General features: G+C 41.3%; 1 protein-coding gene across 1 annotated transcript in view; it reads right to left on the reverse strand.

Annotated features, from left to right (window-relative positions):
• LOC116176069 overlaps nt 1-26,906 on the reverse strand; it is a 176,383-nt gene that overhangs the window by 59,989 nt on the left and 89,488 nt on the right. Inside the window, 26 exon segments of the mRNA XM_031494536.1 lie at nt 533-2,125; nt 2,178-2,483; nt 2,534-2,869; nt 2,919-3,239; nt 3,288-3,596; nt 6,297-6,620; nt 6,680-6,997; nt 7,258-7,563; nt 7,619-7,942; nt 7,992-8,312; nt 8,362-8,667; nt 8,717-9,040; nt 9,090-9,407; nt 9,453-9,770; nt 9,822-10,142; nt 12,089-12,409; nt 12,466-12,768; nt 12,818-14,083; nt 14,161-14,487; nt 14,539-15,687; nt 18,171-18,461; nt 18,509-18,940; nt 19,206-19,421; nt 20,415-20,498; nt 20,634-20,705; nt 20,759-20,902. Of these exon segments, the coding sequence (XP_031350396.1) occupies nt 533-2,125; nt 2,178-2,483; nt 2,534-2,869; nt 2,919-3,239; nt 3,288-3,596; nt 6,297-6,620; nt 6,680-6,997; nt 7,258-7,563; nt 7,619-7,942; nt 7,992-8,312; nt 8,362-8,667; nt 8,717-9,040; nt 9,090-9,407; nt 9,453-9,770; nt 9,822-10,142; nt 12,089-12,409; nt 12,466-12,768; nt 12,818-14,083; nt 14,161-14,487; nt 14,539-15,687; nt 18,171-18,461; nt 18,509-18,940; nt 19,206-19,421; nt 20,415-20,498; nt 20,634-20,705; nt 20,759-20,902 (10,650 nt within the window).

Below are 26,906 nucleotides of genomic sequence, written 5' to 3' on the forward strand. Positions count from 1 at the left end.
AATTTCCGTACTGAAAGGAAAGATCGAGTTCACGTGTTCGTATTTTCTTTGCTATCATTTTAGTGTAAATAAATAATGTCATCAGTTTTGACGTTTTAAGAGTAGGTAATTGAGTTTAAATACAAGATAAGGCATACCCGTCACATTTCTTCATTAACTTTAAAAGGAAACAGTATTTGTGAGAGAAAGAGGGAAGTTTTGACATTCACTGCTTTGAATTATAGCACGCTTAAACTTAAAAGAAAGTAATGCGGTTTTCACTGGGTTAATTTTTAATTTAAAATTTAAGGAGGGGTCTGTCCAGCAGATAAGTGCACTCGAACTCGCCGGCGATATTGTACTTCTAGCATATACTCGGTCAATATCGAGCAATCTTTAACAAACAACATTTTATTTGTTTATAAAATTTGAATTTTTTGTAGCTTATAGGGCACAGCAATATCTTAACAAGCACTTTTGAAATTTGTAATGTTCCTAACTGGTTGCTAATTATATAGAACCACGGATTGTTTTTTGAAGCGAAAGTACTTACATATGGGTGTAGGTTCAACTCTGCATCCGGCAAATGGATCTCCAACATATCCGGCGACACAGCTGCACGTGGGCACGTGATTAATCACAGCGCACTCAGCAAACGGACCGCAAATTCCAGGGCACGGATCTTGACACTTATTTCTTATACAAGCCTTAATCGTAGGACAATCTGAGCTAAGCACGCATTCGGGTCGGCAACCTTCGTAAGGATTGCCATGGTAATCGTCAATACATGTACAGGCTCCTGCGCCATTTCTCTGTTCACATTTCGCATTCGCTCCGCACGGCGACGGCTCGCACGGGTTCTGTATTTCGATCTTTTTAACGACACACTGAACGAACGGATTTCCAGTGTAACCATTTGCACACGAGCACGTAACCATGTGAGAGATAACCCGACACTCTGCGTTCTCCCCGCAACTACCGGGACATGGGTCTTTGCACTTGTTGTTAATACAAGCCTGTGTACTTGGACAGTCTGGATTTATAACGCACTCTGGACGACAATTTGGTGGGTTTCCAGTGTAGTCTTGGATACATTGACAGGATGGTATATCACCTACTGCTTTGCAAAGAGAGTTTGGACCACACGGTGATGGTAGACAGGGGTTTATAACTTCAGGTGGATATGTCACCTTAGGCAACTCAGTGCAACTTTGGAATGGATCACCCGTCTGTCCTTCTCCGCAACTGCAAATAGGGCTGTGGTTGATGATTTCGCATCTAGCGCCTAAGCCGCAAGAACCGAGACATGGATCGATGCATTTTTGGTTTATGCAAGCTCTTGTTGGCGAACATTCTGCGCTGACAATGCATTCCGGCTTGCATGACGGAGGCGTTCCCATGTAGCCTTGCAGGCAAGAACACACCCCGTAATCGCCAATATTTTTGCATTGGCTGTTGGGTCCGCATGGTGAGGGATTGCAAGGATCACGATGAGCAACTGGTGTTAGCGGCGTCTTGCGACAGTGTGTGAACGGATCTCCGGTGAACGATTCCGGGCATGAGCACACAGGAATGTGGTTTATAACATCGCAAGTGGCGTCTATTCCGCAAGTGCCAGGGCAAGGATCAACGCATTTATTACGTATACAAGCTTTATTTCGTGGACATTCATTTCCGAGCACACATTCTGGCCTGCATGCCTCGTAGGGATTTCCTTGATAGTCTGAAAGGCATTTGCAAACACCTCCTGGATGGCACTCTGCGTTAGCGCCGCAGGGTGACGGATTGCATGGATCTTCAGGCACTTTCGGTTCGGTGATTACTATAAGAGAACATTGTGTGAAAGGATCTCCGGTGTGTCTCTCTTCGCATGTACAGATTGGCAGGTGATTCAGCACGTGACATTTTGCGTTGTATCCACAGGAACCCACGCAGGGATCTTGACATTTCTTGTTGATACACGCCAGCTGGCTCCCACACTCGGTGTTCAAAACGCATTCGGGTCTACAATTGGGTGGACTGCCAATGTGATTTGGCAAACAAGAGCACGATGGAACATCTCCGTGCATTTGACAGTGCGAGTTTGGTCCGCAGGGTGAAGGGTAGCATGATGGTGGTCTCTCAGTGACAATTACAGGATCGATCGCTGTGAAAAAAGTTTGCAAATTAAACAATACAACACGAACCAAAGAGCTTACGTAAAGGATGGCAATGTGTAAATGGATCTCCAGTATATTTAGCTGGGCAGGCGCAAATTGGGTTATGATTCTTAACTGTGCATTGTGCTCCGATGCCACAAGTATTTGGACAAGGATCCGCGCATTTTTGATTAACACATGCCTTATCCAATGGGCACTCAGAACTAACGACGCACTCTGGACGACATTGTGGAGCGTTACCAATATAGTTTGGAAGGCAAGAGCAGACTGCAAGAGCGTTGACATTTCTGCATTGACTGTTTGGACCACACGGTGAGGGCTGGCAAGGGTTTGTTTGCGGTGGAGCTATAAGTACAAAATTAGTAAAACTCTACGAGGCGCAATGGTCAAATTACGTGTTGGTGGCAGTTGGCGACACTGGAAGAATGGATCACCAGTGAATCCTGGTAAGCAACTACAGGCGGGAATGTGATTTTCAACATGGCATTGAGCTTCAATTCCGCACGTTCCAGGACAAGGATCGACACACTTGTACGAAACGCAAGAAAGCGTAGGAGCGCACTGGCTGTTCGTTTCGCACTCTCTACCACAACCAACCGCTTGATCGTACGGGTTGCCTTCAAATCCAGGCGCACAAATGCAAGAACCGGCCGAATTACGTTCCCTGCACTCAGCGTTTGGTCCGCAAGGTGACGGGAAGCACGGTGAGGTAGGTGGCGTAGGCTCGGTAGCTAAAACATCAATGTTCACACAATTCGTAAATATCACAATTGCGCTTACATGTAAGTGGAACTAAATGACAAGCCGAGAAGGCGTCACCAATGTATCCAGGCAAGCAGGAGCATACCGGGCTGTGATTTACAACCGTACATATCGCGTTTAATCCGCACGAATCTGAACAGGGGTTTACGCATTTTTCGTGTATGCACGCCAGATTATTCGAGCACTCGGAATTGATAGTGCATTCTGCCCTACAGTTTGGCGCGCGACCGACGTAGTTCGGAAGACAAGAGCATGCAGCAGAGTTGCTAACCACCTTACATTGAGAATGTGGTCCGCAAGGTGAAGGATTGCATGGTTCAACTTTCGGAGTGATAACTACTATAGAGGATGATAATCACAAGTGTTACGATTAGTTGCGGTACTTACCTTCGGCCTTCTGGCAACTTACAAACGGATCACCTGTATAGCCGAGCATGCAAGTGCAAATCGGATTGTGATTAACAACTTGACACTTGGCGTTCAGGCCGCACGTTCCGGGACATGGATCTTTGCATTTTTGTTGGACGCACGCTTGATTTTGTGGACATTCCGAGCTGACGACGCACTCCGGTTTACAACTTGGAGGTGTTCCAATGTAGCCTTGATTGCACGAACAGACCGCGTGGTCTTGAATAACACGGCACTGGCTGTTAGGTCCGCACGGAGAAGGATCACATGGATTTTTGGGTACTACAACTGTACAAAAAAGCGTTTAAATTCGTGCTGGCAATGTTTTTCCGCAAATTTGCGTTGGAATGTCAATGTTGTGCACTTAGACCATATAGCACATGGACTGCTATTATCTCTCTTTCAATACAAAATGGGTGGTCACGGACAGAGGGCACCGCAGTCGTGGGTATGTGAATCTCAGGGTAAACTAAAGTCGTGTAAACACCACTCGGATTGCGTAAAGAGATGATATTTATTTGTTTTGATAGTACACATACCACCTAATATTAATCTAAGCGTCAGACCGCGCGCTCGCGGTGGGTAGATATGAGGGAGGTCGAGGAACATGTCAAAAAAAGTTGCAAAAAAACTTATAGTATGCACGATGATTTTTTTTGAGTAGGATATTTAAACACCATATTTGATAATAGTACTCGTCAGACGCTGATTTGGTGGTGGAATGTGCGTTAGTCACACGTGCGAAGTTGTCGGAAAAATGGAAAATTAATCTTAAAGAGTATGCAACTTAAAATTTATATGGGTGATATGATAGTTTATAGTGCATATCACCCAAACCCAACCGACAGACGTCACGATCATGGCGGAAAGGCGAATTCGATTGCTACTATACAGGAGTGGTGTAAAATGTCACAGTATTCGCTCGGCTATCATTAGGTACCTCCATAATGGACCGAACAGGTTTACTAAAGACGCAAGACATTACAGCTGATTTTCAAAGCAATAGAAAAAGGAAGCGTACTGATTCAAGTAGAATCAGTTATTACTCATATACAGCATTATCCGAAAGTATTGATAAGCAATGTTTACGTAACATTTCAAATGGACGAACTGTGAATGAAAATATTGAAAAATTTCTATTGACTATAGGGAACACAGCAAAATACTTTCCTCAGAGTGTTCACAAGATAGAGAAAGATTGGAAAAAGTGAAATACACACAAAAGGTGAAATTTGCAAAACCAATAAATGAATTCTATTGCATTTGTTAGAAAAGGAAATTTAGAGTTCAGAGCCCCAAAAATGTGACGTTATGGTTTACGATGGACTTTTACCAACCGCACGTTAGAAAGCATTGGGGTAAAAAATGACCCCCCCCCCCCCCACTTATCAAGCACCAGGAATCCGAATCCGAAACAAAATCTCAATGATATCGGTCTGTCACACCCCCTGTACTCTCATTTCCCGCTAAACGACTGAACCGATTGGAACCAAATTTGGTACACTCATTCGTAGATATAAAAGGACAGAATCGCGGATGCGCAGATCACAGATGTGCAGGTGGTATCTGTGCTGGCCACAACAAATTTTTTAATCATTCAATTCATTCTTTGAAATATTCGGTAATAATTTCAAAAAAATATTCCGTATGTTTATGAATACTGATGCGAAAATTATCGTAATAGAATTCGATCGTTATTTCACCTTCTGTGTGACAAAGACAGTGAAACTGGAGTAAGCGGATACGATAGTATCGATATTCAAAGTATTCTTCAGAGACAATCGCCGTAATTTTTCGAATAGATCACTCAGCATCTTCACAATACGTTAGTTATTAATACTGTATTTTTATTGGTTTTTCGAAACTGGCTTTATCTTGTGAACATTCTCTTATGAAAGATTGTTGTTGTTTATTACCTACGTTGCTCACATTCAATAGAAATTTTTAAATATGTTCATTCACAGGTCGTCCAATTGAAATTTTATATAAAAACTGCTTGTCTATAGTTTCGGACACTGGATTTATGTTAGTTCTGCTTTATATGAGTAATAAATGATTCTACTTAGTTCTAGTGGTCTAGTCTTTTCATAAACCTGTTCTGTGGTATGGAGGTAATAATCGTCGAAAAAATGCGTTGGTTTTTTTACACTACCCCTCTCTAGCAGCAATCGAATTCATCTTTCCACCATGATCGCGGTGTCTGCCGGTTGGTTTTGGGTGATATGCACTATAAACTATCATATCACCCATATAAATTTCAAGTTGCATACTCTTTAAGATTAACTCTTAAAATTAATTTTCCATTTTTCCGACAACATCGCACGCGTGACTGACGCACATTCCACCACCAAATCAGCGTCTGACAAGTACTATTATCAAATATGGTGTTTAAATATCCTACTTTTTTGCAACTTTTTTTGACATGTTCCTCGACCTCCCTCACATCTACCCACCGCGGTCTGACGCTTAGATTAATATTAGGTGGTATGTGTACTATCATAACAAATAAATATCATCGTGCATACTATGGTACGTTGAAAAGTAACACTACCTCCCGGACTATAGGAATAGGTTTGCTTTTTTGGCATATCTAGGCGAATTAATTGACGTTTGTTAATTTATAGGTTGACAGTCTCAAATCGTGTCTCATCGGACAACTTCGAACAGACTCGTTTACCCTGAAAGTCACATACCCTGGCGATGTCCTTGACCATATTTTAGTTACAATTAGTAGTCCATGTACTATATGGTCTATCGTTGTGCATCAGATTAAAGAAATTCAATTGTTTTTGAATTTTGAAAACAATGTTGTGTTATGTTGAGTGGGATTACATTTTTCTTTCAATTATGAGAACTCCACTGATGATAATGAACATTGGAACATTGGAATGTTCATTATCACAGTAACATATACCATTTACATTTGCCATAGTATCACGGCACAAAATTTTAAGAAAAAATCATCGATTGGACTTTGAAAAATATTACCTTTTTCCATGGGTATGCATGATCTGGTGGGGTCGCCAGTGTAATCTTGTATACAAATGCAAGACGGTGCGTGATTGAACACTTGACATTCTGCATTTAATCCGCACGTTCCGGGGCACGGATCAACGCATTTATTATTAACGCAAGCTTTCGTTTTGTCGCAGTCGGTGTTGATGACACATTCAGGACGGCACCCAGTGTAGGGATCGCCAAAGTACTCGGGTAAGCAACTGCAAGAGCCAACTCCCCTCTGTTCTTTGCACACGGCGTTGGCCCCACACGGCGACGGGTTGCAGGGTGTTCTCGGTTCTTCCGTAGTAGGTGCTATAAACACATAAAAAAATAACTAACCATTCTATTTGTAAGCGTTACGCAATTCTTACTAGGCGGAATTGGTGTACACAATGAGAATGGATCTCCAGTATAACCAGAAACGCACTGGCACACTGGAGCATGCTTAATTACAATGCAGGTCGTAAATGAACCGCATGAACCAGGGCAAGGATCTTTACATTTCTCATTTTGACAAGCTAAATTTCCCGGACATTCTGCATTTATTGTACACTCAGGCCGACAGTTTGGAGCACGACCGATGTAATTCGGTAAGCACGAACATGCTGCTTGATTTCCGATAACCTTACATTGCGAGTTAGGCCCACACGGTGATGGTACACATGGATTTCCAGTATCAATAGGTTTTTCTAAAATATACACAGTACATGCAAAGAACAAGACATGCAAGATAAAATGGAAACTAAAACGTAATGTGTAGCATCAGTGGATTAGCTTCTATATACATATTTGCGGTTTGCAATTATATACATTATTGTGTTTAAATAGGTCTATGAAATATTTACAAAAAGTGCATTGTTTTATGAATACACAACAATGATATAACATCAACCAATGCTGCACAAACACGATCTACATACAATAGATGAAGAAGAAATTGAAATCTTACTTATTTCTGGTACGCATCTAACAAATGGATCGCCTGTAAAATCAGGCGAACAACTACATATAGGGTTATGATTGACAACTTGGCAGCGTGCATTGAGGCCACATGTACCAGGACAAGGATCCTGACATTTAGTCTTAATGCAAGCCTTATCCTGTGGGCAATCAGCACTGATCATACACTGTGGCCGACAAGCTGGCGGTGTTCCTACATAGTCAGTTTGGCAAGAACACACTGCATGTCCATTTATAGCACGACATTGACTGTAAGGGCCACAAGGTGAAGGTTGGCAAGGTTCCTCATGCACAGCTATTTAAAGAAAGTAAAATAAAATACAGTAAAAGCACACAAAGATAGATCTTACTAGGTTGCGGTACGTGACAGGCCGTTAGCGGATTTCCAGAATATCCAGAGATACATGTACAAGAAGGAGCGTGATTATTTACATGGCATTCCGCGTTTATTCCACATGTTCCAGGGCAAGGATCTTTGCATTTATTATTTACACACGCTTTGTCTCGTGGGCAATCTGAGTTCGTGACACATTCTGGTCTACAACCAGTGTATGGATCTCCAAAGTATTCTGATATGCAAGTGCAAGATCCGACTCCGTTTCGTTCTTTACAAATGGCGTTTGCACCACAAGGAGACGGATTGCAAGGATTACGTGTCTCTGTCGGTTTTTTAACTGAAACGAATGTAGTGAGATAGGTAAACATTGTGGGATAAGCTCTTACTGGCAATAATCGTACACCCTGCGAAAGGATCACCGGTATACCCTGATTGGCATGAGCAAACCGAGCGGTGATTTATCACAACGCAACCGGCATTTATGCCACAAGAACCAGGGCATGGATCAATACAACGTTCATTTTGGCAAGCGTGATTCGGAGAGCATTCCGAATTTATGGTACATTCCGGTCTACAGTTTGGAGAGCGTCCTACATAGTTTGGCAGGCAGGAACACGCGGGCGTGTTTCCGACCACGCGGCACTGAGAAAATGGTCCGCATGGGGATGGTATGCAAGGATTGGTACTTGGTACAATTTCTGGTTTCTCTGCAAATGTCGATTTTAGTTCACTTTACAACGAAAGGCACGATCTTACTAGGCTCGGGAATGCATCTAACAAAAGCGTCCCCTGTAAATTCGGGTGGACAACTACAAATGGGGTTGTGATTCACGACTTGGCAACGCGCATTAAGTCCGCAGGTACCAGGACATGGGTCTTGACACTTGCTATTGATGCAAGCTTTCGTTGGTGGACAATCAGCGCTGATCATACATTCTGGCTTGCAAGTGGGAGGTGTTCCTATGTAACCGGTTTGGCAAGAGCACACAGCGTGATCGTTTACAGTACGACATTGACTGTATGGACCGCACGGAGATGGGGAGCAGGGGTTTTCAACCACAACTAAAGTAAAACAATTGTAAAGCACAGAAGTTGAAAGTAACTGACATACTCGGAGTATCCGGATGGCAAGCCACTAACGGATTTCCAGTATAACGTTCCAAGCAATAACAAGACGGTGCGTGGTTGTTCACTCGGCACTCCGCGTTTAATCCACACGTTCCAGGACAAGGATTTACGCATTTGCTATTGACACAAGCTTTATCACGAGAACAATCTGTGTTAATAACACACTCGGGTCGACAGCCACTGTACGGATCTCCAAAGTACTCGGGCAAGCACACACAAGAACCTGCACCATTTCTCTCTTTACAAACGGCATTGCCACCACAAGGTGATGGATGACAAGGAGTGCTCTTCTCTGGGGTAGGTTGTACTAAAATGGGATTTAAAAATCATCTCGAACAAGTGACTTGGTATATTACTTTCAATACGTGCGCATCCATTAAATGCATCGCCTGTATACCCAACCTCGCACTGACACACAGGCGAATGTTTGACAACAATGCAGCTGGCATGAATTCCGCATGAGCCCGGACAAGGATCGATGCATTTCTCGTTAACACAAGCCAAATTTCCGGGACATTCCGCGCTTATTGCGCACTCAGGGCGACAGTTGGGTGCCCGACCTATGTAGTTTGGCAAACATGTGCATGCCGGTTGGTTTCCAACAACTCTGCATTGGGAGTTTAATCCGCAAGGTGAAGGTATGCAGGGATTTTGCCTCGGAACGTCGGGTTTTTCTACAAAATTTACGATGTATCTATACATGGCAAAAGTGTGCTTACTTGGTGCCAACAGACAGCCAACAAACGGATCTCCGGAGTAATCTGGGGGACAGCTACAGATGGGATTGTGATTAATCACTTGGCAACGGGCATGAGCACCGCAAGTGTTGAGACATGGATCTTGACACTTGGCGTTAATGCAAGCTTTATTTTGAGGACAGTCTGCGCTAACTATACATTCTGGTCGACATCTCGGAGGAGTACCCACATAATTCTCCTGGCAAGAGCAAACCGGGTGGCCGTTTGCAACGCGACAATTACTGTACAAGCCGCACGGTGACGGTGAACAAGTATTTTGCTTAGGTGTTTCAGTTGGAGCTATAGAAAAAGGGTTACAATTAAATTGCCCTAACATTAAAAACATCTTACTAGGTGGCGGAGTGTGACACGATCTTAGGGGGTTTCCTGTAAAACCGGGCAGGCAATGACAAGACGGTGCGTGATTATTGACAGTGCATTGAGCATTCAGTCCGCATGTTCCAGGACACGGATCGGTACATTTTTGGTTAACACACGTTTTGTCTCTGGGGCAGTCGGTGTTCGCGACACATTCTGGTCGACATCCCGCGTAAGGATCGCCAAAGTATCCAGGCAGACAAGTGCACGATCCGGCACCTGACCTCTCTTTGCAAATTGCGTTCGATCCACAAGGAGACGGATTGCATGGATGTACGTCAATCGGGGGAACAACTGTAATATATTAAAAAGTGTTCTATTTTTGAAAGAATTTGGGTTATTGTTAGTAATCACTATAAGAGTGATTTTGTGATTTTAATTATTGATTCTGCGTGTGCTCCATAGGAACCAATGCAATTAATCTGTATTAAATGGAGGGGCCAGTTTGTAATTTGGTGCACGGCTTGAGTAATTATTGCATGTGCAATGATATGTGAGCAATGTTATATTGCATTATATAACACGGTGGTTTTGGAAAGCTAAGCAGTGGGGGGGGGGGGGGTTGTATTACCATCGGACAGGTATTTTTTAGTTAAGCGTGGATCTTCACTATCGTTATGTTTGTCTGTTTATTTGGGCGATTTGTATTTACTTGCAAAATTATGGTCATCATTATTATTTGGTATGCTTAAACTGTAGAAGTTCACCGATATCCCTTTCACCCAGACACCAATCAAAAGCGCATGCGTACTGCTATACTACTCATGCATTACCTATTGAAGCCCATTATTAAGAAATTATTTACATTTCACTTGAAAGTAATGAAGTACTATACGGCAGAGATTTTCTTCCTAATTAACATAAAAGTACAATGTTCAAAATCTGTATAAAGCACTTCAATACCATCCTAGCATCGTCATTGAGTTATTTACATTAAGTGTGCGAGAAAGTTCAATATTGTAAGTTAACAGTCCAGGAAGTTCAAAATTGTCAACGCTGCACTTTGTAATAGTATATTACGTCATAAGGTGGTAATAGTGCGTAATACAGGTGAATAGAAAAATGGCCCATGCGGCACGAGGCCATCTCTTACTACAGGAACACAAGTATTATAACATAACAGCGCCAGTACAGGGCATTCCGCATTATTATTATTATTATGCAGTACCGTTGGAATAATTAGTCAGTATAATTCGATCTAGCATAGTGCCGAATGTTTTAGGCCCGAGGATTAACAATATAAATAATTAAACAAATATAGCAAACGAGCTCCTGGGTATGGCTATATCATGTACAAACAAAACTTTAAATCTTATGTTAGTTTTGCTTTTTTAATGTGTATATGTATGAAATTTCATTTAATTGCTCCCATAAATAAGAAAGTTGGCACTGCGCATGCGTAAAACGAAATTTTGAAACTAACGTTAAATTTGGTTTTATTCCAAGTGGCTATGTATCAAATTTCATTTAAATACCTTCATAAATTAGAAAGTTTGCAATTCGGTCTGTAAATGGTCGAGATGCGCAAAGGGCACTGTGAATGCTGATCGATTAGGCTCAACTTTTGGAATTGTGTTTTATATGGCTAAAGCTATGCGCGTATTGAATTTCATGCAATTAGGTTCATACCTAACGGAGATGTCAAAAGGGCCTACTTTATTTTTTGGGCTACATTGCCAATTCACGAACCGATCTACAAATTTGATAAAGAATCCACCTGCAAAATTTCATCGTAATCGGTCCATTCGTTTATGAGTTATCGTGCTAACGGACGGACGGACAGACACCGCAAAATTATAAATTCGCTAGGAGCTCGTTAATAATTTGCGCTCAGGTGCTTCAAATCATATGCTGATGACATTTGGCAGCGTTGTTGATCAACAGAGCATGTACTGTAAAGTCAAGGTGAGACAGCCTATAATGAAGTAATTTTTGTTTAATTTTAAGAATTCCTAGAATGACTATATTCCCGAATTCAAAACGAAGGCATTTCCTGGGCATTCAGGATGCACGCGTACAGCGCATATGCACAACGAACTTTGTTATTATTTGATATTGTCTGTGGATATGATATTTCCATACGAGGAGATAAAAAACCGAAATATGAATTTACAATCAAATGTGCAGCATTGAACCTATGATTCATTTCCATTGACACTTTCTCGCACGAAGGTTGTTGATTAAGTTACGCGAAAATATTTCGCACGTGTCAAGCGATGAAAAATCAAGTAAACACTTACCTTGCTTCAGATTACAGCCAGAAAATGGATCACCTTCATATCCAGAAAGGCAGGTGCAAATCGATTGATGATTTTGCACGTTACAATGGGTGTTGAAGCCGCAGGTACCAACGCAGGGATCTTTGCATTGATTATTAAAGCACGCCAAGTGTAGTGGGCAATCCTGATGTATTAGGCATTCGTGTCGACAATGGGGTGGTGCCCCTAACATTCTGGGCAGACAAGAACAGACAGCTCTGGAGTTTAAGACGCGACATTCGGCGTTGGGTCCACATGGCGACGGTATGCACGGGGTGCCCGGGTCCACTGGTACTTTTACTTCTGTCATAAATTAACGTTAGTTATTACCCCCAACCGAAACAACAACGGTAACTTACCTTTGACGCACTGTGTAAATGGATCGCCGGTGTGTTCAGATGGACAACTGCAAATTGGATTGTGATAAACCGCTTGGCAATGTGCGCCTAATCCGCAAGATCCCGGACATGGATCTTGACACTTTTTGTTGATACATGCTTTGTCTTGATTGCAGTCTGAGCTGACCAAGCATTCAGGTCGACAATTTGGTGGCGCACCGAAGTAGCTCGATTGGCATGAGCAGATAGCGAGACCGTTTGAAATTTTGCAGATGCTGTTCTGTCCACATGGTGTCGGCTCGCATGGGTTTTGTGGTGGGGTTGCTAAATAAACATTGTTAAAAAAACGTCGGTAAACTTTCGGGAAACTTACGTTGTATTGGTTTTAAACGACATGCTGTAAATGGATCTCCAATATGCGATGGTAAGCAAGAACATGTTGGTACGTGATTGACAACTTGACATTCAGTGTTGACTCCACATAAGCCTTGACACGGATCGCGACAATGTTGGTTCAAGCAGGCCAAATGAGGTGGGCATTCGGCGTTTATGGTACATTCCGGTCGACACCCGCCAGAGTATGGGTTTCCAATGTACGGAGGTATACAATTACAGCGCGCTACGCCGTTAACCACCGAGCATTGAGCGTTCCCTCCGCAAGGTGACGGATTGCAAGGATCTTCGGGCTGGCGAATAACTTTCGAGCAACCAATAAAAGCGTCCCCTTCATAGCCCTCGATGCAGTAGCAGAATGGAGTGTGATTTACCACGTTACATTTCGCGTTTATTCCACAGCTCTTCGGGCACGGGTTGACACACTTCTCTTTCAAGCACGCTTTATTTCCGGGACATTCGGAGTTGAGCACGCATTCGGGCCGGCAGAACGGAGGGCTACCAATATAGTTGGTATCGCACGAGCAAACGGGGCGGCCTTCTTTTGGAGAGCACAGCGAATTCGGTCCACACGGTGACGGATCGCATGGATTCAGAGGTTTCTTCGGTTCTGTGATTATTTCCGTATAGCAGTTGATGAATGGATCTCCGCGTAAATTAGACGGGCAGCTACAAATTGGGTTGTGGTTTATGACAGTGCAAAGAGCGTTCAAACCGCACATGCCCGAGCATGGATCGACACATTTTTGATTGACACAAGCTTGCATTTGTGAACACTCAGAGCTGACTATACATTCCGGTTTGCACGCCGGAGGTGTTCCTTTATAATTGGGCAAACAAGAGCAGGTGGCGAATCCGCTTGCAGAAACTAGACATCTACTGAATGGGCCACATGGTGATGGATCGCAAGGATTTGTTGGGAATGGTACCGGTTTGTAAAGCGTACATGAAACGAATGGATCTCCTCGATAATCAGGCGGACAATAGCATACTGGTTGGTGATTGATGACGTTACAGTGAGCATTGACACCACACACTCCGGCACATGGATTCACACACTTTTGATTAACACAAGCTTTCTTAATTGGACAATGAGTGTTTAGCACACATTCTGGCCTACATGCTATCCATGGATCTCCAAAGAAACCAGGCTTACAAACGCATGCTAGCGCGTTATTCTTTTGCTGGCAATGTGCGTTTGCTCCGCAACTTGTGGTCTCACAGGTATCAGACTTGTCTTCTGGCACTAAACATAAATTACAATGTAAAACGTAAAGCGTAAGTGTAAAAACTTTTGGCATACACACTCGGAACTTTACTTACCAATACTTGGCGCAGCACAGTGTTCGAATGGATTTCCATATAAACCGTGGCGGCAACTGCATACAGGCGAATGCATGATAACAGTACAGTCTGCGTTTACACCGCATGACCCAGGACAAGGATCAGCACAGATTGTTCCAAGGCAAGCATTATCGAATGGACAATCGGCGTTAGTTAAACATTCCGGTCTGCAGTGCGGATCATATATGGCGTTGGGTCCAAGGCACGGATTACAAATTGCAACTTGAGTTCCGTAAACATCACATTGAGCGTGGGGGCCACACGGTGAGGGAATGCATGGTATTGTTACGTTCACTGTTGGAGTTGCTGCACAAATAAAAATGAATACATTTCCAAAATCAAAATTAAAACACTTACGCCTGTGGATGCATTGGAAGAACGCATCACCAACATATCCATCTTGACAAATACAGGTAGCGGTGTGATCACGAACTTGACACTTAGCGTATAAGCCACAGACTGCTCCTAGAGCACACGGATTTTTGCAGCGGCGATCTATACACGCCTTCTCTGCTGGACAGTCAGAATTTAATACACACTCGGGATGACATCCAAACTGTGGATCTCCTTTGAATTCGGGCAAACATGTGCACACTGGTCTTCTTCCTATCACTTGACACAAGGTGTTGAGACCACAAGGACTTGGCATGCAAGGATCAGGTGGTAAATAAGTCGGTACGGGATAACAACGTGTTAATGGATTTCCGGTTAAGTCGTGTAAGCAGGTACATACAGGATGGTGTTTCTCTACTCTGCAATTGGCGTTAACACCGCACGATCCAGGACAAGGATCGCGACATCTATGTCCCATGCAAGCTTGCGTGTGGGGGCAGTCTTCGTCAAAGACGCATTCATATCCGTGACAACCTTGGGTTCCCGTTGGGTCGCCAGCAACGCCATCTGGGCATCTACACAGTGAGCGGCCTTCTAATGTCACAATACACTCGGCTCCAGGTCCACATGGATTCGGCAGACACGGGCTGTGAGGTTCAAGTCTGCATCCAGTATAGGCGTCACCAATATAACCCGGTTTACAGTAGCATCGCTCTTGGTTGTTTGTAACGTAACAATCAGCGTTTACGCCGCAAGGTCCCGGTTGGCACAAAATCGTCGGCGGCGCCAATTCTAAGCAGGCACGATAAGGATTCCCTCTGGTACCCTGCGGGCAGATGCACACCGGTTCGTGGTGCGGATCGCATATTGCACCTCGCCCACAAGGATTAGGTTCGCATAAGTTTCTTTGTTCTATACAGCCGCGAATCGTGTTTGGACTCTCCAAGTAGCCGGGTAAACAGGTGCATTTGGCGAAACCGTTTGATAAAACTGTGCATTGCGTGTTAGGGCCGCATGGCGATGGGTTACATGGATGCGTGGGCAGGGCGCAAGGTACGTGAGGCGGAGTCCCTTCATATTCTGGCAGGCAGAAGCACACGGCTTTGTTTCCCACGAGTCGGCAACCTGAGTTGGGACCACACGGGTTTGGATCGCATTTACCGCCGTCCGGTACTAAAAAGATAATTTCAGTCTTAATTATTTTGTTTTAATGTAACAAGGTGGTGGCGGGACAATATTGTTATATTTAACCCTGCAGTAGTCGCTATACTTTTTGGGTCACTAGTGGTCGCTGCGAACTCATGTTCTGCAAGGGTTATGTATGACCCTATAGGGCAGTGGTTCTCAAAGTGGGTGCCGCAAGCACTTCATAAGGGTGCCGGGAAATTTTTAAATATTTACTTAATAAGCTTACAATTACATAAATTAAAAAAGGAATTAAAATAATTATAAAAAATGAATATTCATTTTTTATTGCAATTCTGTTTTTTAGTTTCTTTTATTTATTTCTATTGTTCATAATTCATTAATCAATCATATGCTGGTATTGCATTACATCAGACTTTCTCAATCTTATAACATATTTGGGGTGCATATAGGGTGGTATGTAGAATCGAAAACGTCCTATTTTGGTTTTGATCCGTAACTATCTTCAAAGTTGTTGAGGGTGTCAAAATTTTAAGTCATAACGGCTTGAAACATTTTTTTAAAATTTTTTTCGCATACACTGGCCAAAATGGCTTAAAAAACTCTACAAAAAGGTTCATTACAATTTTTTTGTTCCTTTGCTTTTGAGAAGTTTTGAATTGAAAAGTTAAACTATTTATTTTATTTTTCTAAATTTCATTTTTCTTCTAAAAGTAAGCATCAGAGTGAAAAATGTCAATTACAAAAAAGATGTGTCTTGATGAGGTCTACAAAAAAATCTTGTACACTTTTTGCGTCGGGTTCAAAATAACGGCGCTAGAGGGCATTTTCTAAATGTTATACTATGGCCAATAATAATTGCAATGACTATTAAAAGTAGTTGGAAAGTCAAGTCAGGAGTTTACCTGACAACTAGTTTTAAATGGTGGGGTTAAGTGGATGGGGTTAAGTGGAAGAGCAGACTGTGGCATTGCCGCAGTGCTGAACTTCGCCCTTAATGTACTGCAATAAATCTTTGTTTTCTTTTTTTTTTGAACAATAAAGGCAATATTATTATTATTATTATTAAATGCTTTTGTGTTTAGAAATTGTTTTTGTGAAGACTTCTCATCCTTTATCTCTTTACTAACTGTAAAACAGCAAAAAAATAATACTAGGGGTGTCGCGAATTTTGTTTAATAATTTTAGTATGCCGCCAGACAAAAAAGTTTGAGAAACACTGCTATAGGGTTAAATGAAAGAGCAGACTGCGGTATTGCTGCAGTACTGAACTTCTCCCTTAATTTGAATGTTTTCGAATTAATTACTATAAAAAATTTTCAAAAAATATAGTAAGCGCTTTTTACATTTTTGGGAGTTCATTACAAATAAAGGAATAATGTACATACCAAAACTAAATAAATTAAGTTAAATTAATTAATTAAAAAATAATGTAAAAAATAGATTTATTTTCATTTACCAAGGGGCACTTTTTATACATTCAACACTTATCGAATGGACTGTTAAGCACTGATTCTTTATATGGGTATTGTCTCAGAAGGTAACAAGAGCATGACAACGGTGGGGGTCTAAATAGTCGCGCACTTGTAAAACAATCAATGGTGTGAAGCGAGCGTCCGCTACCGGCCTCAGAGTCTTTATTTCTTACTCTGAGCTACCGGCCACTAGAGGGTTAAAATAATAAGGTAGAATAATTGTGTAAAGTGCTCAACAAAGTTGGAATGCGTCAATGAGTCAACAAAATAAACAGTTTTAGGACTGGAAGCAGGAATTTCAGTGACAAAGAGACATTTGAGTATGTAACTAACCAAGTAAAAAGACTTTCGCGTTAAGGCGAGTAACTTCATCGCATTTTCCATAAATTGATCAGTACTACTTACCCAAAAAGCCATAGCTATGTGCACTGTTTTTCTTTACAAGCGGCATATATGATTAAAATTTCAAGGAAATATCTCCATAAATAAAAAAGTTAGCATTGCGCAGTTCGCGCATGAGCACATTTAATTATGCTATAGGTATGCGATGTTTGTTTTTACTAGAAGCGTCTATGGTTTTACTCTAGAGAGTAGGATCTTCACAAGATATAAAAAAGTTGACATTTTTCAGTCTGCGCATGCGCGCATTTGATTTTTACTATGCGCGATGTGTTTGCCTTTGATAATGACATTATTAGTTTACTACATATAATATGTTTTTCTTTACTGGAAGCATCTATGGTTAAAATTTCAAAGAAATATCTTCGTAAATAAGGAAGTTGGCACTAACTGCGCATGCGCACATCTAATGTTTGCAATATCAGATATGTTTGCCTTTAACAGAAGCATCTGTGATTTCAAAAAGTTATCTCGATAAATAAGGAAGTCGACATTGCCCAGTCTGCGCATGCGCAGTTTAATCGTTAAAATTTTCCTTGGCTCAGGTGCCAGAGCTATACGCTACCGAATGCAAAAAGAACGAACTAAATATCTTGAAAACTGTAGGAACAGTTAAGGTATAGTGTGTTCACTTACCGCACATTTTAAATGGATTTCCCGTCAGGCCTTTCGGACAGTAACAAATCGGACTGCCGTTGTCTATTTCGCAGAGAGCATGCTGACCGCACGGATTCGGATCGCAAAGATTGATCGGTGGTTGGCACGAGAATTTCGCATTACCGGTATAGCCAGGGGGGCATTTACAAGTTGATTTGTGATTCGTCACCTCGCAAATCGCGTTTGAACCGCAGTGGCAGGGTGAGCCGCATTTGCCATTGATACAAGCTTCGTTCGTAGGACATTCGCGATCGGAACGACAACCTTGCACTAAAAGGAAGTCGTTTTAAACATGGATTTGTACTCGAAAAGGTTACCTTTTTCGCAAGATGTGAAGGGATTGCCGACGGTACCGGGCAGGCATACACAAGTGATGGCGTGTTCCTTTGGTATACATTCCGCATTTTCACCGCACGAGTCTTCAAAGCATGGGTTGATACAAATCCTGTTCAATCGATCACACAATTTATCCGGTGGACAATCCTCATTGTACTGACAGACAGATTTGTGGTCGTACACTGTAAAACGACATTTATAGCAATCGAATTAAAAGACGCTTTTCTCACCTGGAATACATCCTACATATCCATTCCCTTGATACCCTTCAGCGCAACTACAATCAGTTCCGTGGTTCGTATTTATACAAATGGCGTGCTCTGTACAAGGATTGTGTATATCACATGGACGTTGACAAGCCCGATTTATACACGCCTCCGTCACTGGACAATCATTGTTCGTAATGCAACTCACTACAGAGAAAAAGTGCAAAAAAAGAGGGAATGAGAACCAATTTACATTTTATATACACGTCAAGTGCTCGCAATGAGTTCCACTGCCATTTTGTAACTAAGAAACGGAATATTTTACAAGGACGCATTGGACTATAGTTATAAAATGACGAAACAATATGCGAATTGCACTCCACTGTTAAAAAATTAGTTAAACAAAATCCAAAATTATTGATAATTAATTTATGTATACTATATTCAAAGACTGTTAATAATGTTATCTTACTAGGTTGTGATTTGAAGCATTTAAGTGAGGGGTTTCCTTCGTATCCCATCGGGCATGTACATATTGGCCTGTGCATTTTAGCCTGACATTTGGCGGAGCTTGCACATGCGTTTGTAAATTCGCACGGATCTTGACAGACCGACATAAAACACGCCTCCGAATCTAGACAATCCATATCTGACTCGCACGGTTGTGGAGCTTTTGGATGGCCGGGTTCTAGTGAATTAGATTGATTAGTAGAACATTAGAGATCAGTATTCCTTAGGTTTTATTGGTTAGACAAGCTTCTAAACTACATCGACTATATACAGTGCTAACACCGTGTCGCTAAAGGCGTGTTTGAAGCATTCCTGTGTTCGCCTATGTGGGTTGTGCAATTACCGTGTTTACAGGTGACTACGTGTTTGAACAGTGTGCAACAATGATTAAAAGTGAAAATACAAACAGAGATCTTGGACCCTGTGTGGCAGAATGAATTGTACATCAAGGACTTTGGCGTCAACTTAATACGAGTAAAAAATTGCTATGCGTGGTGTTTGTCAATGTGTAGAGTGACTCAAAAATTGTTTCTATAGAACAGGATCTGAGTGTACTAAAGGTGGCATACCGCATTCACAAATCTTTACTTACATTACAAAAAAAGTAACCAATATTGTTACTGCATTTCACAATAGTAGACACTTCACGCGGGCCCTACCTACACCAAAGTTAAAATATCAGAAGCGGCATTTAAAAGCAAGTACTTAATTTGAATTAATGATTGTGTATGTATACTGAGTAACCCCAACTACAAACCGCACTAATTGCGATTACGATTACTAACCAATTTTTATACATTGTGCAAATAGCGCCATACCTTCTACTGTGGTGTAACGTGTGCTAGGTGTACGTGTTTGTGCAGACATGCTGTACTCTACCAGTGCAATTGATGTTATATCATCTTTACAGAGACACATGTCTTGTAAATTGATAGACGAGCACGATGTGAGATTCTACAATGTATTTCACAGTGGTTAAAAGCTGAAATTAAAAATCGTAGTACCTACAAATTAATAAAATTAGTTCGTTTATCTCAACTCAGCCATTTACCGAAGCAACTTTTCCATGTTGATCACTTCCTCCAGATTATGTTGTGATTAATAAGGGATTAATGGATGCATGGGATTAGTTTGCCAACAGCATTTATTATAATGGAGCAAACAGACTTACCTTTGATGCAAGCACCGGTAATGGGGTCGCATTTAACACCTGGAGGGCAGTGTTCACACCCAGATAAAATAGGAGGCCGTTCTCCTAAAGAGGTAGGGTTAGTTGTCTATTTATGAAAACTATTCGAAAGAAAATTTTTGTAGTTATAAGTTAAAACAAATGTAACTGTTGTACGTAATAACAAATTGTCTTTCGAAGTGATAGCAGGAATATACTTACGACCGGCAATACAATTACATCCATCACACTCCATATTTCTCCCACAATCCGCATGTGATTGACACTGGCACACTACATACCCAAAAGAAGAATTTTAATAACAATTTAATTTAGAACTTCATTACCTTTGACGCAAATAGGTTGATGATCTTTCACCTGGCAATCTTGCTGCAAGGCGCACGGATTGGAAACCGAGCAAGGATTTTGACATCGGGCACTTATACAAGCTTGTTGCAATGGGCAGTCCAAATGAGAGCGACAAGAAATATCTGAGGAACATTAACAAATGTAAATACTTGGCACAAAGGCGAAAAGACTAAATCAAAACCAAGAAAAACCGAACACATTTTACTGTAAAAAACAATAAAGCGATTAAAGCTAAAAATTCAAAAAGCGAACTACTAACACTAACAAAAACTAATATAAGAAAACAAACTATACAAAAGTTGCCAATCACCCCAGCCACCAAGTTCGCACAGATTATTCCACCACCAGATTTATGTACATATGTACAAATGAAAATACAATAAAATACTATATAACAGACAACAACAGAGACACATAATCAGTTCTCGCCGAGAACTTTTGCTGTAGAGACGATCCATAATCAGTCATGCATAATGGATCTTGAGGTTCCTGTAGTTGGACCTTAACAGCCTCATGCAGTTGTAACGAGGTAGAGGCTGCAAGATATCATGCTTGCATTTTCGTTGAAATCGAAGAGTATGCGAGAGCACAAATCCCAAATAGATATTTACTCATCATTACCTGGTATTACTTTACAATCAACTAGATCTGGTCTTTGATCAAATGGACACAGGCACATAGCGACATGAGACCTGGTTTCACACACATAGCGCCCTAGACAAGGATTATAGACAGAGCAGGGATTCTGGCAGGTGTAGTTAATGCAAGTAGTGTCGAGTGAACAGTCTGTGTCAATGGAGCAGTCGCCACGCATTGTGGAAGATACTGAAGTAGGCAAATCAGTCGAGGGATAAGACATATTATTAATCTCAGTTACTTTTAAAATTGTTACCGCATCTAACGGTATACTGAATCCAGTACGTGATTCAGTAGGTTTAGAATATTTTGGTGTAGTAGTAGGGGTTACAGTAAATGGTACAGATGGCAATTCAGTAACGTTCAAGCTAGTAACGGAATAAGGGTATCCATCGGTTGAAAAGTTTCCTAAACCCAAAGTGGATTCATACACTTTATGAGTTGAATAATGGTCTTCAGTAGTAAATTGAGATGTTACACTAATATCAGAAACTGTAGATTCAGAATATTTGTGGGTGGTATATTCTTTTGATGTGGTTGAGTGTTCCGTTTCGGTAGTGTATTCCGAAGGAATAGTTGTATGTTTTTCAGTGATAGCATGTTCTGGTGTTTGTGTAACCACAGGAATGGTATAACCATCGTGTGGTGCAGTTGTTTCAGAATATTTGCGAGTGGTATATTCTTTTGGAGTGGTTGTGTGTTCTGTTTCGGTAGTGTATTCCGAAGGTATTGTTGTATGTTTTTCAGTGATAGCATGTTCTGGTGTTTGTGTAACGACAGGAATGGTATAACTATCGTGTGGTGCAATTGTTTCAGAATATTTGCGAGTGGTATATTCTTTTGGAGTGGTTGTGTGTTCTGTTTCGGTAGTGTATTCCGAAGGTATTGTTGTATGTTTTTCAGTGATAGCATGTTCTGGTGTTTGTGTAACGACAGGAATGGTATAACCATCGTGTGGTGCAGTTGTTTCAGAATATTTGCGAGTGGTATATTCTTTTGGAGTGGTTGTGTGTTCTGTTTCGGTAGTGTATTCCGAAGGTATTGTTGTATGTTTTTCAGTGATAGCATGTTCTGGTGTTTGTGTAACCACAGGAATGGTATAACCATCGTGTGGTGCAGTTGTTGCAGAATATTTGCGAGTGGTATATTCTTTTGGAGTGGTTGTGTGTTCTGTTTCGGTAGTGTATTCCGAAGGTATTGTTGTATGTTTTTCAGTGCTTACATGCTCTGGTGTCACAGTAACCACAGGAATGGTATAACCCTCGTGTGGTGTAGTTGTTTTAGAATATTTATGAGTGGTATATTCTTTTGGTGAGGTTGTGTGTTCTGTTTCGGTAGTGTATTCCGAAGGTATTGTTGTATGTCCTTCAGTGCTTAAATGCTCTGGTGTCACAGTAACCACAGGAACGGTATAACCCTCGTGTGGTCCAGTTGTTTCAGAATATTTGTGTGTGGTATATTCCTTTTGTGTGGTTGTGTGTTCCGTTTCAGTAGTGTATTCCGAAGTTATAGTTGTATGTTTTTCAGTGCTTACATGCTCTGGTGTCACTGTAACCACAGGAATGGTATAACCTTCGTGTGGTGCAGTTGTTTCAGAATATTTGTGTGTGGTATATTCCTTTTGTGTGGTTGTGTGTTCTGTTTCAGTAGTGTATTCCGAAGGTATTGTTGTATGTTTTTCAGTGCTTACATGCTCTGGTGTCACTGGAACCACAGGAATGGTATAACCCTCGTGTGGTCCAGTTGTTTCAGAATATTTGTGTGTGGTATATTCCTTTTGTGTGGTTGTGTGTTCTGTTTCAGTAGTGTATTCCGAAGGTATTGTTGTATGTTTTTCAGTGCTCACATGCTCTGGTGTCACTGTAACCACAGGAACGGTATAACCTTCGTGTGGTATAGTTGTTTTAGAATATTTGTGAGTGGTATATTCCTTTGGTGTGGTTGTGTGATCTGTTTCGGTAGTGTATTGTGAAGGTATTGTTGTATGTTTTTCAGTGCTAACACGCTCTGGTGTCACTGTAACCACAGGAATGGTATAACCCTCGTGTGGTGCAGTTGTTTCAGAATATTTTCGAGTGGTATATTCTTTTGGTGTGGTTGTGTGTTCTGGTTCAGTAGTGTATTCCGAAGGTATTGTTGTATGTTTTTCAGTGATAGCATGTTCTGGTGTTTGTGTAACCACAGGAATGGTATAACCATCGTGTGGTGCAGTTGTTTCAGAATATTTTCGAGTGGTATATTCTTTTGGTGTGGTTGTGTGTTCTGTTTCGGTAGTGTATTCCGAAGGTATTGTTGTATGTTTTTGAGTGCTTACATGCTCTGGTGTCACTGTAACCACAGGAATGGTATAACCTTCGTGTGGTGCAGTTGTTTCAGAATATTTGTGTGTGGTATATTCCTTTTGTGTGGTTGTGTGTTCTGTTTCAGTAGTGTATTCTGAAGGTATTGTTGTATGTTTTTCAGTGCTTACATGCTCTGGTGTCACAGTAACCACAGGAATGGTATAACCCTCGTATGGTGTAGTTGTTTCGGAATATTTGTGAGTGGTATATTCCTTTGGTGTGGTTGTGTGATCTGTTTCAGTAGTGTATTCCGAAGGTATTGTTGTATGTTTTTCAGTGCTTACATGATCTGGTGTCACTGTAACCACAGGAATGGTATAACCTTCGTGTGGTGTAGTTGTTTCAGAATATTTGTGAGTGGTATATTCCTTTGGTGTGGTTATGTGTTCTGTTTCGGTAGTGTATTCCGAAGGTATAGTTGTATGTTTTTCAGTGATAGCATGTTCTGGTGTCACTGTAACCACAGGAATGGTATAACCTTCGTGTGGTGCAGTTGTTTCAGAATATTTGTGTGTGGTATATTCCTTTTGTGTGGTTGTGTGTTCTGTTTCAGTAGTATATTCCGAAGGTATTGTTGTATGTTTTTCAGTGATAGCATGTTCTGGTGTCACTGTAACCACAGGAATGGTATAACCTTCGTGTGGTGCAGTTGTTTCAGAATATTTGTGTGTGGTATATTCCTTTTGTGTCGTTGTGTGATCTGTTTCAGTAGTGTATTCCGAAGGTATTGTTGTATGTTTTTCAGTGCTTACATGCTCTGGTGTCACTGTAACCACAGGAATGGTATAACCTTCGTGTGGTGCAGTTGTTTCAGAATATTTGTGTGTGGTATATTCCTTTTGTGTGGTTGTGTGTTCTGTTTCAGTAGTGTATTCTGAAGGTATTGTTGTATGTTTTTCAGTGCAGTGCTTACATGCTCTGGTGTCACTGTAACCACAGGAATGGTATAACCTTCGTGTGGTGCAGTTGTTTCAGAATATTTGTGTGTGGTATATTCCTTTTGTGTGGTTGTGTGTTCTGTTTCAGTAGTGTATTCTGAAGGTATTGTTGTATGTTTTTCAGTGCTTACATGCTCTGGTGTCACTGTAACCACAGGAATGGTATAACCTTCGTGTGGTGTAGTTGTTTCAGAATATTTGTGAGTGGTATATTCCTTTGGTGTGGTTATGTGTTCTGTTTCGGTAGTGTATTCCGAAGGTATAGTTGTATGTTTTTCAGTGATAGCATGTTCTGGTGTCACTGTAACCACAGGAATGGTATAACCTTCGTGTGGTGCAGTTGTTTCAGAATATTTGTGAGTGGTATATTCTTTTGGTGTGGTTGTGTGCTCTGTTTCGGTAGTGTATTCCGAAGGTATTGTTGTATGTTTTTCAGTGCTCACATGCTCTGATGTCACTGTGACCACAGGAACGGTATAACCTTCGTGTGTTCCAGTTGTTTCGGAATATTTGTGAGTGGTATATTCCTTTTGTGTGGCTGTGTTTTCCGTTTCTGTTGTGTATTGTGAAGAGATAGTGGTATGTTTTTCAGTGCTAGCGTGCTCTGGTTTCACTGTAACCACAGGAATGGTATAACCTTCGTGCGGTCCAGTTGTTTCAGAATATTTGTGTGTGGTATATTCCTTTTGTGTGGTTGTGTGTTCTGTTTCAGTAGTATATTCCGAAGGTATTGTTGTATGTTTTTGAGTGCTTACATGCTCTGATGTCACTGTGACCACAGGAACGGTATAACCTTCGTGTGGTGCAGTTGTTTCAGAATATTTGTGAGTGGTATATTCCTTTTGTGTGGTTGTGTGTTCTGTTTCAGTAGTATATTCCGAAGGTATTGTTGTATGTTTTTCAGTGCTCTCATGCTCTGGTGTCACTGTAATCACAGGAATGGTATAACCTTCGTGTGGTGTAGTTGTTTCGGAATATTTGTGAGTGGTATATTCCTTTGGTGTGGTTGTTGGTGCTTCAGGTGTGTATTGTGATAAGATAGTGGTATGTTTTTCAGTGCTAGCGTGCTCTGGTGTCACTGTAACCACAGGAATGGTATAACCTTCGTGTGGTCCAGTTGTTTCAGAATATTTGTGTGTGGTATATTCCTTTTGTGTGGTTGTGTGTTCTGTTTCAGTAGTATATTCCGAAGGTATTGTTGTATGTTTTTCAGTACTTATATGCTCTGGTGTCACTGTAACCACCGGAATGGTATAACCTTCGTGTGGTGCAGTTGTTTCAGAATATTTGTGAGTGGTATTTTCTTTTTGTGTGGTTGTGTGTTCTGTTTCAGTAGTATATTCCGAAGGTATTGTTATATGTTTTTCAGTGCTAGCATGCTCTGGTGTCACTGTAACCACCGGAATGGTATAACCTTCGTGTGGTGCAGTTGTTTCAGAATATTTGTGAGTGGTATTTTCTTTTTGTGTGGTTGTGTGTTCTGTTTTAGTAGTATATTCCGAAGGTATTGTTGTATGTTTTTCAGTACTTATATGCTCTGGTGTCACTGTAACCACGGGAATGGTATAACCTTCGTGTGGTGCAGTTGTTTCAGAATATTGGTGAGTGGTATTTTCTTTTTGTGTGGTTGTGTGTTCTGTTTCAGTAGTATATTCCGAAGGTATTGTTATATGTTTTTCAGTGCCAACATGCTCTGGTGTCACTGTAACCACCGGAATGGTATAACCTTCGTGTGGTGCAGTTGTTTCGGAATATTTGTGAGTGGTAAATTCCTTTGGTGTGGTTGTCGGTGCTTCAGGTGTGTATTGTGATAAGATAGTGGTATGTTTTTCAGTGCTTACATGCTCTGGTGTCACTGTAACTACAGGAATGGTATAACCTTCATGTGGTGCAGTTGTTTCGGAATATTTGTGAGTGGTATATTCCTTTGGTGTGGTTGTCGGTGCTTCAGGTGTGTATTGTGATAAGATAGTGGTATGTTTTTCAGTGCTTACATGCTCTGGTGTCACTGTAACTACAGGAATGGTATAACCTTCATGTGGTGCAGTTGTTTCAGAATATTTGTGTGTGGTATATTCCTTTTGTGTGGTTGTGTGTTCTGTTTCAGTAGTATATTCCGAAGGTATTGTTGTATGTTTTTCAGTACTTATATGCTCTGGTGTCACTGTAACCACCGGAATGGTATAACCTTCGTGTGGTGCAGTTGTTTC

Source organism: Photinus pyralis, unplaced genomic scaffold (assembly GCF_008802855.1).
Source record: "Photinus pyralis isolate 1611_PpyrPB1 unplaced genomic scaffold, Ppyr1.3 Ppyr1.4_LG7, whole genome shotgun sequence".
NCBI lineage: Eukaryota > Metazoa > Arthropoda > Insecta > Coleoptera > Lampyridae > Photinus > Photinus pyralis.